Source organism: Mesocricetus auratus, unplaced genomic scaffold, assembly GCF_017639785.1.
Source record: "Mesocricetus auratus isolate SY011 unplaced genomic scaffold, BCM_Maur_2.0 Super-Scaffold_100676, whole genome shotgun sequence".
Lineage (NCBI taxonomy): Eukaryota > Metazoa > Chordata > Mammalia > Rodentia > Cricetidae > Mesocricetus > Mesocricetus auratus.
In genome coordinates this window covers 25821151-25834896 of record NW_024429266.1, presented here as the reverse complement: position 1 = coordinate 25834896, position 13746 = coordinate 25821151, and the positions used below count along the sequence as shown (strand labels likewise).

At 42.9% G+C, this 13746-nt stretch overlaps 1 protein-coding gene across 1 annotated transcript in view; it reads left to right on the top strand.

Annotated features, from left to right (window-relative positions):
• The window catches only part of Ildr2 (immunoglobulin like domain containing receptor 2), a 62232-nt gene that overhangs the window by 31200 nt on the left and 17286 nt on the right, over nt 1-13746 (top strand). The window contains exons 5-7 of the mRNA XM_040739079.1: nt 5299-5355; nt 8100-8246; nt 9239-9415. Coding sequence (XP_040595013.1) covers nt 5299-5355; nt 8100-8246; nt 9239-9415 — 381 coding nt within the window. The remainder of the gene's footprint in view (nt 1-5298; nt 5356-8099; nt 8247-9238; nt 9416-13746) is intronic.

Below are 13746 nucleotides of genomic sequence, written 5' to 3'. Positions count from 1 at the left end.
AAACACTTGCTGAGCAAGCATGAGGACCTAGAATCTTTGTTAGTGCCAGCTGAACAGACTGCCTATAATCTCAGCACACAGCAGCAGAGATAGAGGACACCAGAGGAACCTGGCTAGTTAGGTAAGCTCGAGGCTCAAGTGAGAAACCCTGCCTCAAAAACTAAGGTAGAGAGTAATTGGATAAGACTCCTGATGTTAACCTCTGGCCTGCATGTGTCTGTGCACACATGAAGACACCTGCACACACATATGTGCCCAAGCACATCTGAACCTGTGTCTGTGCATGCACACCACACATACAGTCAAAGGAGGTTGACATAAGCCACCATAGCAGAAAGAAGGTCCTTTGAGACTAGAAGCAAGTAAGTAAATTGGAGTTCTTATGTTGGTGTTCGAGCTGCACAGGTGTGGCTAAAATGAGCCTCTCAAGCGACTGTGCCCTGCTGCTGCTTCTGCCTCCACCTGACAGAATATACACAGCTTTATTTGAGTGAACGAACGAATGAGTGAGCTAGAGACATTCGGAAGTGAGCTGGTTTTCCAGGAATACGTACCAACAGCTCAACTGGGGAATAGCTTGAAAGTGGCAGTGTGAGGGAACAGCTGGATATGACAATTAGGAGGTAAGATATGCAAATCGGGCACTCACAGTGCATGCTTCTACCCTGAGCATTCAACTCCGGGAGCACGTGTGGCTGTGGAGTGTAGACCAGCCTGCTGTGAAGCTGGTGCTTGTATGTGTGCATGCAGAAGCTGTTAGGCTGCTCGATGCATTTGGCTTATTCATGTGGAAATTTCCTTAAAGGAATGGGTTTTGCAAGCTTTGCAGAAAACTGAGTGCTTACATGAAAACCGTGTTTTCTACTGATAGCTTGTGCTTTGATTTGAAAAAGTAAATATGGCCTTCTCGACCCACAGGGTCGGCTTCCCATCTTTCCCTCAGACATTAAAACTACTTGTAATTACCTCTCTTAAGCTGAATTCTGGAAGAATAACAGTGATTCGCAAGCATGGTAAAGTGCTGCTGAAACCCAGGGTGTATTTTACTGCTATTGTTTCCATACTCTTAAGATCAGACCCTCACTCGATGTGATAGAATAGAAGAAACGATAGTGCATTTCTAACTGACAGTAGCATTTCTTAGGAATTGTTAGGGAAGGAACTGGAAGCAAAATGGTTTTCAGAAATATAAAGATTCCAGTATAAATTCAATTTTTAAAATGCTTTTCACTCCAGTAAAATCAGTGTCATGGTGCAAAAGCCAGAGAGCTCTGCACGCCCATGCTGTTGATACAGTGGTGTTGCCTGTTATCCCCAATCTCGTACTATGTCTTGAATTCTGAAGACATTTAATTTCACCCACTTTTCTGCAAGACTCTCTCACCCACGCCTCCCTGGGGCTAACTCTACTCAAGGGCATTATGGGAAGCCTTTACCTCTGGAAGCATCAGCTGTTGACTGTTGCTTCAGGGAAAATAAGAAACTTGATGTAGGTCTCCCTGTTGGAGTGTCAAAGTTTGTGAGTTTCCCATGCATATTTCTGATACATTCCCTCTTTAGTTTATAATTTTCAATTACAAGAACGGAAAAGTCAACAGTGCAGAATAAATGTCTCTTCCATGGTCTCCTACAATGCCTAGAAATAAGAGAGGCTAAGGAAGCAGTGTGTTAGTACTGTTGCTTGAAATCTTAATTTGAACAACGGGAACTGGAACTGTCATTCTGCATGGAAAAGCCGTGTTAGAACACTGTAGAGTAACCCAAACAGCCTCTGGGGAAATCCATCCTTTTCTCTGTGCTTATACCCTTTGGAGGTTGCAAACTCATGATTCCAGGGTCTGTACAGCCCACAGATAAGATTTTTTTTGGCTTATCCACTATTTTAAAAATATATGAGTTAACTGGCTTAATGTTTTAAAATTAGAATATTTCATCAGCAAATCTGGCGTCTGGTGAAGTTGAGTAGAGGATTACCCAGTACATCCCATCGGACAATAGTTGGCTAGAGCCGAACAGTAGTGGCCCACTAATGACAATGCATTTGTCACCCCCCCCCCCCCAGCGTTCTCAGTTGTCTCACACATAGCTGTGCTCACTGGCATCACCAGCTTGTTCCTATGGACATTTGGGTTTGAATCCCACTCACTGAAAATCAGATTTGAGAACTAAACATGGTGACCATATTATTAGTTGTCCAAGTGAGGATAATCAGCACCTAACAATAGTTACATCAGGACCATGGACATAAATCAGGACTCTCTCAGAAAAAAAATCAAGATATATATACACCATTACATACATCTCAGTCCTCCTATCTACTATGAGAAAAATCAGAACAGGAAAGAGAGGGATTTGCCTGAAGCAATTCCCAAGTAAATCAATGGCAAAGCATCTCCGACTGCTTTGACTCCTAGTCCAGCATCTTTCTGATGTAACAAGTGGGATAAGTATGAAAACCAAGCTGGGCGGTGGTGGCGCACGCCTTTAATCCCAGCACTCGGGAGGCAGAGGCAGGCAGATCTCTGTGAGTTCGAGGCCGGGCTGGACCTATAGCCTCCAAAACAATATAGAGAAACACTGTCTCGTAAAACCAAAAAAAAAAAGTATGAAAAACAAATCCTCTTTGGCCATATGGATGTTTTATAGTTAATAGCTATTATAGCCAGATGTGGTGACACATATTTATAATCTAATCACTCAAAAGGCAGATGCAGGAGGATTGTGAGTTGTAAGCTAGACTGAGCTACAAAGCAAAACTCTTGTCTCAGGAAACCCAAAATGAATGAGTGAATGAATAATTAAAATTATACATGCATATATATGTATTTATGCACCTATCTATCATCTATAAATCATATAACTAATATCATGAGACAGTCTACAAATTGGTAGCTTATAGAAGGAGTAAATGTGGCCCACAGCATACCTGGTGATGCTTTAAACACTTGAGATCTGCAGGATAAACACAAGCACAGTTTCTTATTTAACTAGATACAGGACACACACACACACACTATCTGGGGAGGAAAACCGAACGAAAACTACCATTAAACATCTGATAACTGTTTTGCTAACAAACCTTGTATATTTCTCTCTTGATCATTGCCTATTATATGGTAATGAATACTAAGTATGTGTGAAAGAGATGTCTAAGATCCGAATTTCTTAAATCCTTGACCATCTGTTTATTTCCCTTGTTGAGCTTCCAAGGCATATTTTTAGAGAACATTCCGGATGAGACCACTGTGTGCTTTTAATCACGTGCTCAGATTTTGGTTCCAACTCCATCTCATCTCTTACCTAGGGAGCTGTGTAATCCTTAGGGCCACTTCTTAGCATTTTGTGAAAGCATGGGCCAAAGTCTATCATGAAAAGTCTCTATCAGGACACCTTTCTTCATGCCCATTTGGCTCTCTTTCTAAGACACCTTGCAAGTCTGAGAGTCATCTTCCCATGCCAGCTGTACAAAGATGGAGGAGGATCATGAAGAGAGTCCTTCTTTTCAAAGCTTGCTGTAACTGAGCTGGCCTAAAGCATCAGCCAATGAGAGTATTGCATCGGAATATGCATGTAGCTTTCCAAATGTGGACCTGTCTCCCTTGCAGGAGGCTTGACCAGGATGCATGTTACCATGGTACCCTCCTGCTACTGTGCAGAGTCAAGGGAACAGAGCAAGCATAGATTGCTTTTTCCTTACTCAGCACTGTCTTTCACCAGCTGCTGGATCCTCCCCTAGTGTCTCAGGGGTGACTTTCTCCCTTTGACCTTTGTCAGAGCTGCTTTTTGGGGGACTTCCTTATAGAAGAAGGAACCAATGACTTCTAGACTCAAAATACAAACCATACATTTAGTTTTCTACATTTGCTAATAAGGCTGGGAAGCAATACTGTTGTTTCTCAATGAGCAGAATACGTGTGCACAAGTTTTGTTTTTGTATGGAAATAGGACTGGGAATGGATGGATAGAAAGTTATAGCGTGCATTGTGTTTGTGTGTGGGGGGTGTTAAATCTGGACTAGTGGTACTTCTAACTATACTTCTTGTTGCATCTAGTTAAATGAGAAGATTCATTTGTGTTTATCATTTAGAATTCAAGGCTGCCAATGTTTTTAACATCTCTAGATATGTTGTGGTACAAGATATTCATAATGGAAATTCATCATTGGAATAAGCTAGAACCCTGCAGGGCTGTAGAAGTATGATGTTCAACAGCTACATGTGGTTACTGAGCCCTTGAAATGACTATGTTGTGGATACTGGTGTAAGTGAAAAAAAAAGATATTAAGTTAATTGTTTCTGTAGTACATTCTTAATGTGGTTGATAGAAAAGCTAAAATCACCATGTTGTTGGCATCATACTGTCGTTGAACAGTGCTGTTCTGGAGATGAAGAAAGATTTGGTTGTGTGCCTTAAATGTGTCACAGTGACCTTTTACCATCACAAGTCAGAGGCAAAGGGAGTTTGCTAATAAGGCGAAAACATGCAGGTTAGCTTCCTCCCTCACATCTTGTAGCATCTTATTTCCTGTACATCTTCAAGCATCTTATTTCCTGTACAGTTCTTTGCTTCACAGAGCCCCCAAGAAGCACCTGCTCCGACACCAGCTTTGAAGTGTCTATGCAATATCACACAGAAGGCAATTGGGTACATACAATGCCAGCTGTGGGCACCATATGGAAAAACCATACCATATACATATGTACAGAGTATTTCTGAAGCCAGAAGGAGGGTAGAGGAGTGTGGAACCAGTCTAGCGTTATCTCTTCATTGCCTTTGAACATTTTAATCATTGAAATATCTTTCAGCCATAAATAGAATCATGTAGCTAGTTAATTCTAAGTTAAAACCAAATATGTACTTTTGTTTTTATGTGGACATGGGGCTGTGTATGGACTGTATGAAAATGTAGATGGAATGTTTAGATACAGATGGGTTTGACTTGCCACTGAAGTGTGGAGAAGGCTGTGTGAATGCAGGGAGATGGAGATGGTGTATATCAGTCTGCTCAAGCAGGGTTTCTCATATGGAGGCAGAGATGTCCTCTTCCTATAAACCGTCAGACATAAGGTTCCTTTTCTGCTTCCATCTAGGCTGGGTGCACCCTTCCTTTGAGTGGCTTCCAGAAATGCTTGCTATAGTCATCCCCTTTGACTGAGCCGGCCTTGATGCACCTCTCCTACCACAGAGCATCCAGAGCAATGGCTCTGTGAGGTCATGGCCCTGGTGGGTGCCAGGAATTGGGCTGCATTTTCTTTGGAGTAACCTCTTTCCTTCTTCTTTTCCTTCTACTTCTTCTAGGCAGAACAGGGCTGCTTGCTGATCTCTTGCCCAGTTTTGCTGTGGAGATTATGCCAGGTATTCAATCATTTAACTCTTTGTTTGCTATCACTCTGTCTGCCTGCTTCTGCATTAGTCACTAACTATTGTTTGATTTGGGGGGGTACATTTATCTGTATAATGATTGTTGTCTTTTTCCAGGATGGACTAAACCCTTGGATAAGACTTTTGTATCTCTTCTGTTCCTAGGCCCTAAAAGAATAATGGGAATTGAGAATAAGTGGAGGCGGGGACCCAGACCCTCTGTGTTAGGCATGCAGCGTCATTGGTTATCTTGAGGTCCATCTCAGTGTTTCACCCATAGCCAGATAGTTATGTGTCCTTAAGTATTATTTATTTGTATTCCTTAGTTCCTAAATCATATGCTTACCCATTCACTATTGTGCAATCATGTTACACAGAAGTGACCTTTTGTAACATTATCAAAAATCTTTTTTAAACGTAGGAAAGACATGTCCTCTTTCCTCCTGCCAAAATATTCATTCACAGACCTGCATTACTTGTATATTTAAACACTGGAAATCCCTAGTTATCCATGAACTGTATGTCAAGATCACTTGCCCCAAATACATATATACATCTTTTCATGTAGCTTCAAGTGAAGGCACCAGCTGTACAAACCAATTTGATGCTTCACTGTAGCTTGTAATTGAAGGAGGCTCAGGGAGAGCTAAAAATGAACTATAGAAAGGTTTGTACCCATAGAAGGGACAGAAAAGTGTATAACTAGTCTTGATTTCTGCCAGGTCTTAAAGGTCTTCCTAATAGCAACAGAGAGATATAAAATATCACTGGCCACTGGTTTTGGCTTGATTGAAATTTTAAGAAATATCTAAAGTCTTCAAAGCTTTCTATGAATTCATCCAGCCCTTTACCTTTAGCTGGCCAACCAAACTCAGACTTTTCCCTTGTTGATGCTTCCCTAAGGACACAGAGAGACATTCTCTTTGTAAGTGCCCTTATCAAAAGTTCCTGCAATTTGTAAGCATTTATTTACCTTCCCTTTGACTCCAAGAACACTCTAACAGATTTATCTATCTATCTATCTATTATTGAGATGAGCTCTTGCTACTATAGACTTGGCTCATCTGGTACCTACAGTGTGTCTCAGGCTAGCCTTTAATTCATAGTAATCCTCTTTCTTGGGATTACAGGCATGCTCTACCAAACCAGGCTCCGATAGCATTCTTTTGTTTCTCAAATATTTTACCCTTAACTGCTTCTACTCCCTATAAGTTGACCTAAATCACCTGATAAACCCCTGCCTTCTTAAGTTATGTTGCTTATAAGTCCCCATCTAAAGCCTCACGTTATCTGTTATCCTCAGCAAGAATGTTCTCCACACAGCTCAGGTCAGACACAAAGCCTTCTCAGTCTCTAATAAAATGAGGTTAGCCTGGACTTGAATGTATTGCACATGGATAAGTGGGGGGCATTAAAAAAATGAACTGTTGGTTTTCTCTCTGAGGAGATGATGTCCCAACCAAAGGTCAAATGATTCAACCACTATCATAAAACTCTTTACATGTAAAAGCCACATTCTCAAGCTCCCAAATGAACAATTCATTTAATGGGAGGGACAGTTAATAACCCAACTTTAATAAAAACATTGTGTACTGAAGCTCATTATAAAGGGATTTTGGATAGATGGCTTTCAATCATTTTAGTCTTTTAGCTTTTAAAGAAAAGCACAGGTCATACAAGACTGTTCGGATCTCCAGGGACAAGGTGGACTCTTCCCAAGGCGAATAACGTAACATCAAGACAACTCACCTGAGAGTAACAGTCACTTTTATGTAAGCCAGATAGAATTTGCTTTCTTTTGAATCTTTTGGATGAGCAAATTAAAGAAAATTCATGTTCAGCCTCAGACAGAGCTATGAAAATTATAGAAGTTGACAAACACATTATCTATGTGTATTTCAGCCTTGCTATTCATCGACGCCCTGAGCCACTTAATTCTTGGCTGTACTGCCTGGTTGGCATAGTCATCCTGAGTGTGATCAAACCAAACCCATACCTTGGGCGTGGGGGCTGTGTCTTCTCTATTTAAAACTATGCCCTCCTCTCTCTCTTATTTTTCTCACTAACTGTGGATAGATATTGAGGTGCAGGAGATTTGGATCTCTGCTGTGGTGCTAATGACAGGAGAGGTGTCCCAGGGAAATAGATGAATACACATTGAGGGGGACCACATAAAGATGATCTACCCAGGCCACAGAGGCCCATAAACTCCCCGCACCTCAAGACTTAGATTTACTGATTTTGTTTGTTTGAGATCTCACATTGTAGTGTAGGCTGCTTTGATCTTCTGTCTTAGCCTTCTGAATGCTGGAACTGTAAGCATGGACCACACATAAGGCAAGAACTTTTAGCTTGTACACAAAACTTATAAAAGGTAAATACTTACAGACTCCACCAGTTAGGAGCCCAGCACACTGGACCTCACCCCCAGCTTTTGTCCCACCTTTATTCTGATACAGTCAGTAAGTGAACCTTTTCCTCCAATCAGGAACCCAAAAGTCTACAGTCACAGGACTGGCTACAAGGTGTACCTCAAGAGATACAGGTCACCTGACTCTCTTTTCTCTGTGCCCTAGCATTTGAGTTCTTTGTGAGTCTGGGGCCCCTTCATCCTGGTTAGACGTCCTTTGTTCCCCAGGTCCTTCCCACTCACCTCTTTTGCAGGGAGACACCCATCCGTGTATGCCGTGCCCTGAAGGGGGGCTACCTCGAGTAGATTTCTTTGTGCATCCTTCCAGAGTGGGTGTTTGTCGGCCTGGTGATCCTGGGGATCTTCCTCTTCTTCGTGCTGGTGGGGATCTGCTGGTGCCAATGCTGCCCTCACAGCTGCTGCTGCTATGTCCGATGTCCGTGCTGCCCAGATTCCTGCTGCTGCCCTCAGGCCTGTGAGTAGGGATCTGTGGGGTGATGTGGAGTGATCAGAAGAAATGTCATCTCTCCATCCGACAGCCATGTGCCCTGAGTTCCTCCTCTACGCCTTACCTCTGGGTTCAGGGAAGACCATTCTTGTTTCCCTCCTCGCCTCCATGCACACCTGCATGCTTTTTATCCATATCTATCATACATTCCTGATGCTCCTGGACACTGTAGATTAAAGGAAGGGCAGGATCAGAATGGTGAAGTTGTGGGGTTGAGCTTTTCATCCCATCCTCAGAGCATTCAAACAGAGAATGCACTGGTCCTTCTCCTTTGATGCAGAGAATACCCTCCTTTTATAAGTAGAGTGTAAAACCCGACTTTTGGGTATCACCCAGCAGGCACCCATATGTTTCCTTTACTCATATGATGAAAATGTCCACAACAGGGACCAATTATCATTTGGGGATTCACAGATTTAGTCTACTAGCCAAGCCCATGAAGGCATTGAGTTTGACATCCCAACCATAAACTAAATACATCTTGAAAAAGAGAGAAGTACACTCCATCTTTAAAATCTTTAGGAATGAAACAGTGTTGGAAGGAATTGAGTTACTGGCTTTGCTTTTGCAAACACAGACAGGGGCCATGTACACATACAGTGTTTGCTTTGCTCCCCCAGAAGCCCCTTTGCAGCACCCTCTGGAGGGACCATGGTGACTTATATACAAGATGGTTCCAAGTGGGGATGCTGCTGTGACAGCTCCAGATCCGCTCCAGGGTTGCTCAGTAGCAATATTCTAAACACTGTACTTCCTGATATTGCTGCCCTTTTCATGGAGCCAGAGGAATCCAAGGAAAAGTGGTTTTGGTGAGTCTAGTGAACTAGTTAAGTCTTGGAAAAATGAATTTATGTGGTCTAGGCACTCCCTTCAAAGACTGGAATCTCATGGATTTGGGGTTTGAGGGTTGTGGAGGGTGGGACTACATAATCTCTCTTGCTCTTCATCTCCCTCCACAGTGTATGAAGCAGGGAAAGCTGCCAAGTCCGGGTACCCTCCCTCTGTCTCCGGTGTCCCAGGCCCCTACTCCATCCCCTCTGTCCCTTTGGGAGGAGCCCCCTCTTCTGGCATGCTGATGGACAAGCCGCATCCACCTCCCTTGGCACCAAGTGACTCCACTGGAGGAAGCCACAGTGGTAAATGTAGTCCCAGACTGCCCCACCCCATGCTTGGCCTGGGTCCCTCCCTCATTCCCTGCTGATAGTCACAGTCAGTTCTTCAGTGATGTAGCTTTGGGAAACAGTGATCTCCATTCCAAATGTAGGACCCTTCCAGCTGAGGCAGGTATCTTTTGGAGTGCATATCAGGGTTCCCAGGGGCTACAGTACAGACATTCTGACCCCTGCTTTCTTTTTTAATGTTCTTAGTAACTAAAACTACAAAGGGAAGGAGTTTTCTACTTGAACTATGATTGTGTAGTTAAATAGTGATCTCATCCCCTCAGTTCAGGAGTATACTAGGAACTTTGAGGGACAGCAGACTGTAGACTATGGCTTCTCAAAGGAGGGAATAGATCTTTATTAAGGCAATTAGATGCTAAAGAATATGGTACTTAGAGTCCAAAAGATGGAGTAGCCGGAGTTATTACGGTCTTCATGGAGGAGATGAGATCTGAACTGGGCCAAGGAAGGATGAGGAAGATTTAGGAAACCTGTAGTTCAGTCAAATCCCAGAGCACAGATGTGAACATGTCAGTATCCTGCTTGTCGGGCTGCCTGGAAGAAGATAGAAGAGTTAATGGCTATTAGAGAGGGCCTTGATACCTCTCCAAAAGATCTGGGGCTTAGTGAAGCAAACAAGTGAGAGCCACCATGGGCAGATTGCTAAGTGGAGAGACGGCAGGTGGTGAGCGGGGAGAGGGGCTCCAAGGTAGAGAGCAAAGCTCTGACTACAATGTGCAGGTATGTTATATGAGCATCTGGTTTATGTTGGAGACAGTGGGAGTCGAAATGCCAAGTTAAATCTGAGAAATACTTTGAAAGAAATGAGATGTCAAGAAATGAAGCAAAGAAAAACTTCAGGATGAGGCCAGACAGTAGATGATTGACAAAGAGGGCTGATTAGAGGGACCATCAGCTTTATTCAGGGTAAGATGAATCTGTTCAAGTAGAGGCCAAGGGGCAAAGTAGGAGGCGAGGTAGAGAGATGTTAAGCTGTGAAGGTTAAGATTGTAAGCATCCTTGATTTAAGTGACTTCAGTCTGTATACGTGGGAGATGAGACAGGGTACCCAGCCCACATAATGAACCACCAATACCTGACTGTGGCAGGAGTAGATATCCTCAGTGAGTAATGGTGTTTGTGTTTGTCTCTTCCCTGGAACTATTAGTAGAATTCTGACGTCTGAGACTGAAAATGAGTCACAAACTGAGAAGGAAAAGCTAATGATCAAGGATGTGCAGGGAAAGCAAGAGATAAGGAGAGCAAGAGATAAGGAAAACATAGTCCATTTCAGTTGCTAATTTCTCTTTATGGCCCGTTTCTTTTTCCTGTCTGACCAGAACTCCTTCACCTTATTCTTTATTTAATGGATTAGCACAGTAAAATAAGGTGTAACAATAAACTAGCAAGTATTAAAGTATCCTCCCTTTTTAGATGGGGTTCAGGGGCTCAGGGGCTCAGGGGCTTACTGTGTAGCTCTGGCTAACCTGGAACTTGCTATGTAGATCAGGCTGGCCTTTATCTTTTCTCCATTACTTCTTGTTGTAGTTTCAGTTATTTGTGCCCATCATATTAACCAGCTAAAACTAGAAGCAGAAAAATGAATTGACAAGAATCCCAAGGCACAGTAGTTGCTGATTTGGCTGCTCACAGTTGGGTGGCATCCATGCAGGATAGAGTTCTCGTATCTTTTTGGCTGCTCACAGTTGGGTGGCATCCATGCAGGATAGAGTTCTCGTATCTTTTGTGCTGTCCTCTTTAGCACATGCTTCGTCCCCATTAATGACAGCGGTAGTTCTGGGCATTAGATACCTTTGGAGAGACAAAAGGTGTGTTTCTTCTTCGTGCCACTTTCCCCAAAGAGAGAAAATGCCTCCCAGGAACTCTTTCCTCTTCTAGAAAGCCCTTTTCCAGCAGTTTCATATGAAAATAAATTGTGTCATGTACCCATTCCTAAACCAGATAGACTTGAGCTCACGAAGACCCACCTCTCAGGCCTAAACAACTATTTGATTAGAAATGAGCAAATTCAGACTCCATTCTGTTAGCCAGGAAATAGAGGAAAGATGACAACTGGTACTGACTAGTGCTAGTCAGAAGCCATGTTATCATGACATGTGTGTCTTGTGGCATCAGGACAGAGTCATGGCCCCAGCATAGTGATGATGTTTGGCCAATTTTCATTTAATGAAGATAGATTGGGCCAATGTAGACTATTCTTTAAGGAACACAAAAATGTTAATAAATGATAATTTATAAAGACATGAATTCCACCTTTTTATATTTGTATGCTGCTTCATACATATTAGTGTAATCATCTAGCCATAGTAACTTTCAGGTTGTATTTGTACAGAACACTGTTTTGAACGTTAGTTAGGAAAGGCATCTGTGATGAGATATGTAGAAAAGAGTCTGTTAGTTACCAAATGGGAGAAGGTAAGGAGTACCCTGATTCTTTTTTCCATCATTTACAGCTGCTACCCAAGCCCTTCTCTGTTATCATGACAAAAGATAGGCTTCTCCTGGGCTCTGGGTCCATCAGGTTCTCTGCTTAATATCCACCCGTCATCCGTTTCTGCCTCTCTTCTCTCTTAGTGGCCCTTTCCTTTCAGCACTCAGAACGTGGTCAGATCTCTCCCACTGAAATGAAGCATTTGTAGGAGACCCTGGTGCTGCTTCTCCATTCCTTCACTGCTCCTTGAAGCCAGACTTCTTGAAAGTGTTTTTAATACTCAGAGCCTCTGTTTCCTTCCCTCTCACCAACAAAAACTAACTTCCATCTTGCTCCTGCCAAGCTGCCTGATTGCTAACCCTGATGCTACGTCACAGTCCTCAGCCTCCCCTGACTTCTCTAAAATGCTGGCCACCCCAGGTCAGCCTGGCGCAAGCCCTTTGGTTTGCATGGCTCTTTACACTTCAGCCCTTCTCTTATTATTAGTCTTCCAACTTTAACTTTACTAGAGACGGCACACCGAGACTCCCAATCACCTTCTCTTATTATTAGTCTTCCAACTTTAACTTTACTAGAGACGGCACACCGAGACTCCCAATCACCCTCCCTCACTTGATTCCCTACGTGTTCTGCCCTATGCTGCTTTCTCCCTGTGTGCATCTTCCTGACGTTGGTGTTCCTGCTTTGTCTGTGGTCCACTTTCCACACTCCGGCAAATCCCATCTACTCTCATGGCTTCAGCCATCATGTATTTGCTGATGCTTCCCAGTCATGATTTGTCCAGACTTCTCTTCTGGTGCTAAGTATCATATATCCAAATGTTTCTGAGTATCTCCAGCTGGATGTCTTACAGGCATTTAAACCTTAGCCTCCAGGAATCCAGTCTACTGTTTCCAAAAATATTTTTTGCTTTTCTTCTTCAAACCAGAGTCTATAGAACTTATTTTAGTGGGTAGCATCATTGCCTGCCTAGCAGCTCTAATCAGAAGCAGGAATTCCACTCTTATTCCTGTTCTTCACTTCTCAGTCACCAAGCCCTTTAGATTATACTTTAACCTCCATCTCTTCTGTAACTATCTTGGTCCTTACTGCATGGCCTTGCTTAGTGAAACTGGCTCCTAACTGTACTCTTGCTTTGCTCTACTCCATTTTATCTCGATATACCTGGAATCCATTCATCTTTTTGACTAAAGAAGTGAGTAGACAAGTAAGCTTTTGAAATGTCATTTTAAAATTAATAGAAATGTGTGCATATATACATACATATGCCTACTGTATGTACACAGAATATGCAAATTTTAAGAGTCACTTCTCCCACAATTGAGCTGCTGTCACCCTGGGGGTGGAATCAGGCAGCTGCTCCATTACCCATAAACAGCCTTACTGAGCTCATTAAGATAGGGCAGGAAGAAGAAGCCTATATCCATGGAAGTATGCTGTGGAGATGGCCTGTGCAGGTTTTCTAAGTCAGATTTGGGCTATAAATTGGGAAACTGATTGAAAATAATCCAACCTTAATTAGGTCAAGATAGCAGCTTAAATTCTTTTTTTTTTTTTTTAACCAGACAGGGTTTCTCTGTATTGTTTTGGAGACTGTCGGTCCAGCCCAGCCTCGAACTCACAGAGATCCGCCTGCCTCTGCCTCCCGAGTGCTGGGATTAAAGGCGTGCGCCACCACCGCCGGGCTCCAGCTTAAATTCTTTAATAATAGTTTTTTAGATTACAGTTTGTCATCACTGGGAGTTTTCTGTGAACTGTCTCTAGTAAAGTTAAAGTTGGAAGACTAATAAGAGAGGAGCTGAAGTGTGAGAACCATGCAAACCAAAGGGCTTGAACCAGGCTGACCCGGAAAACA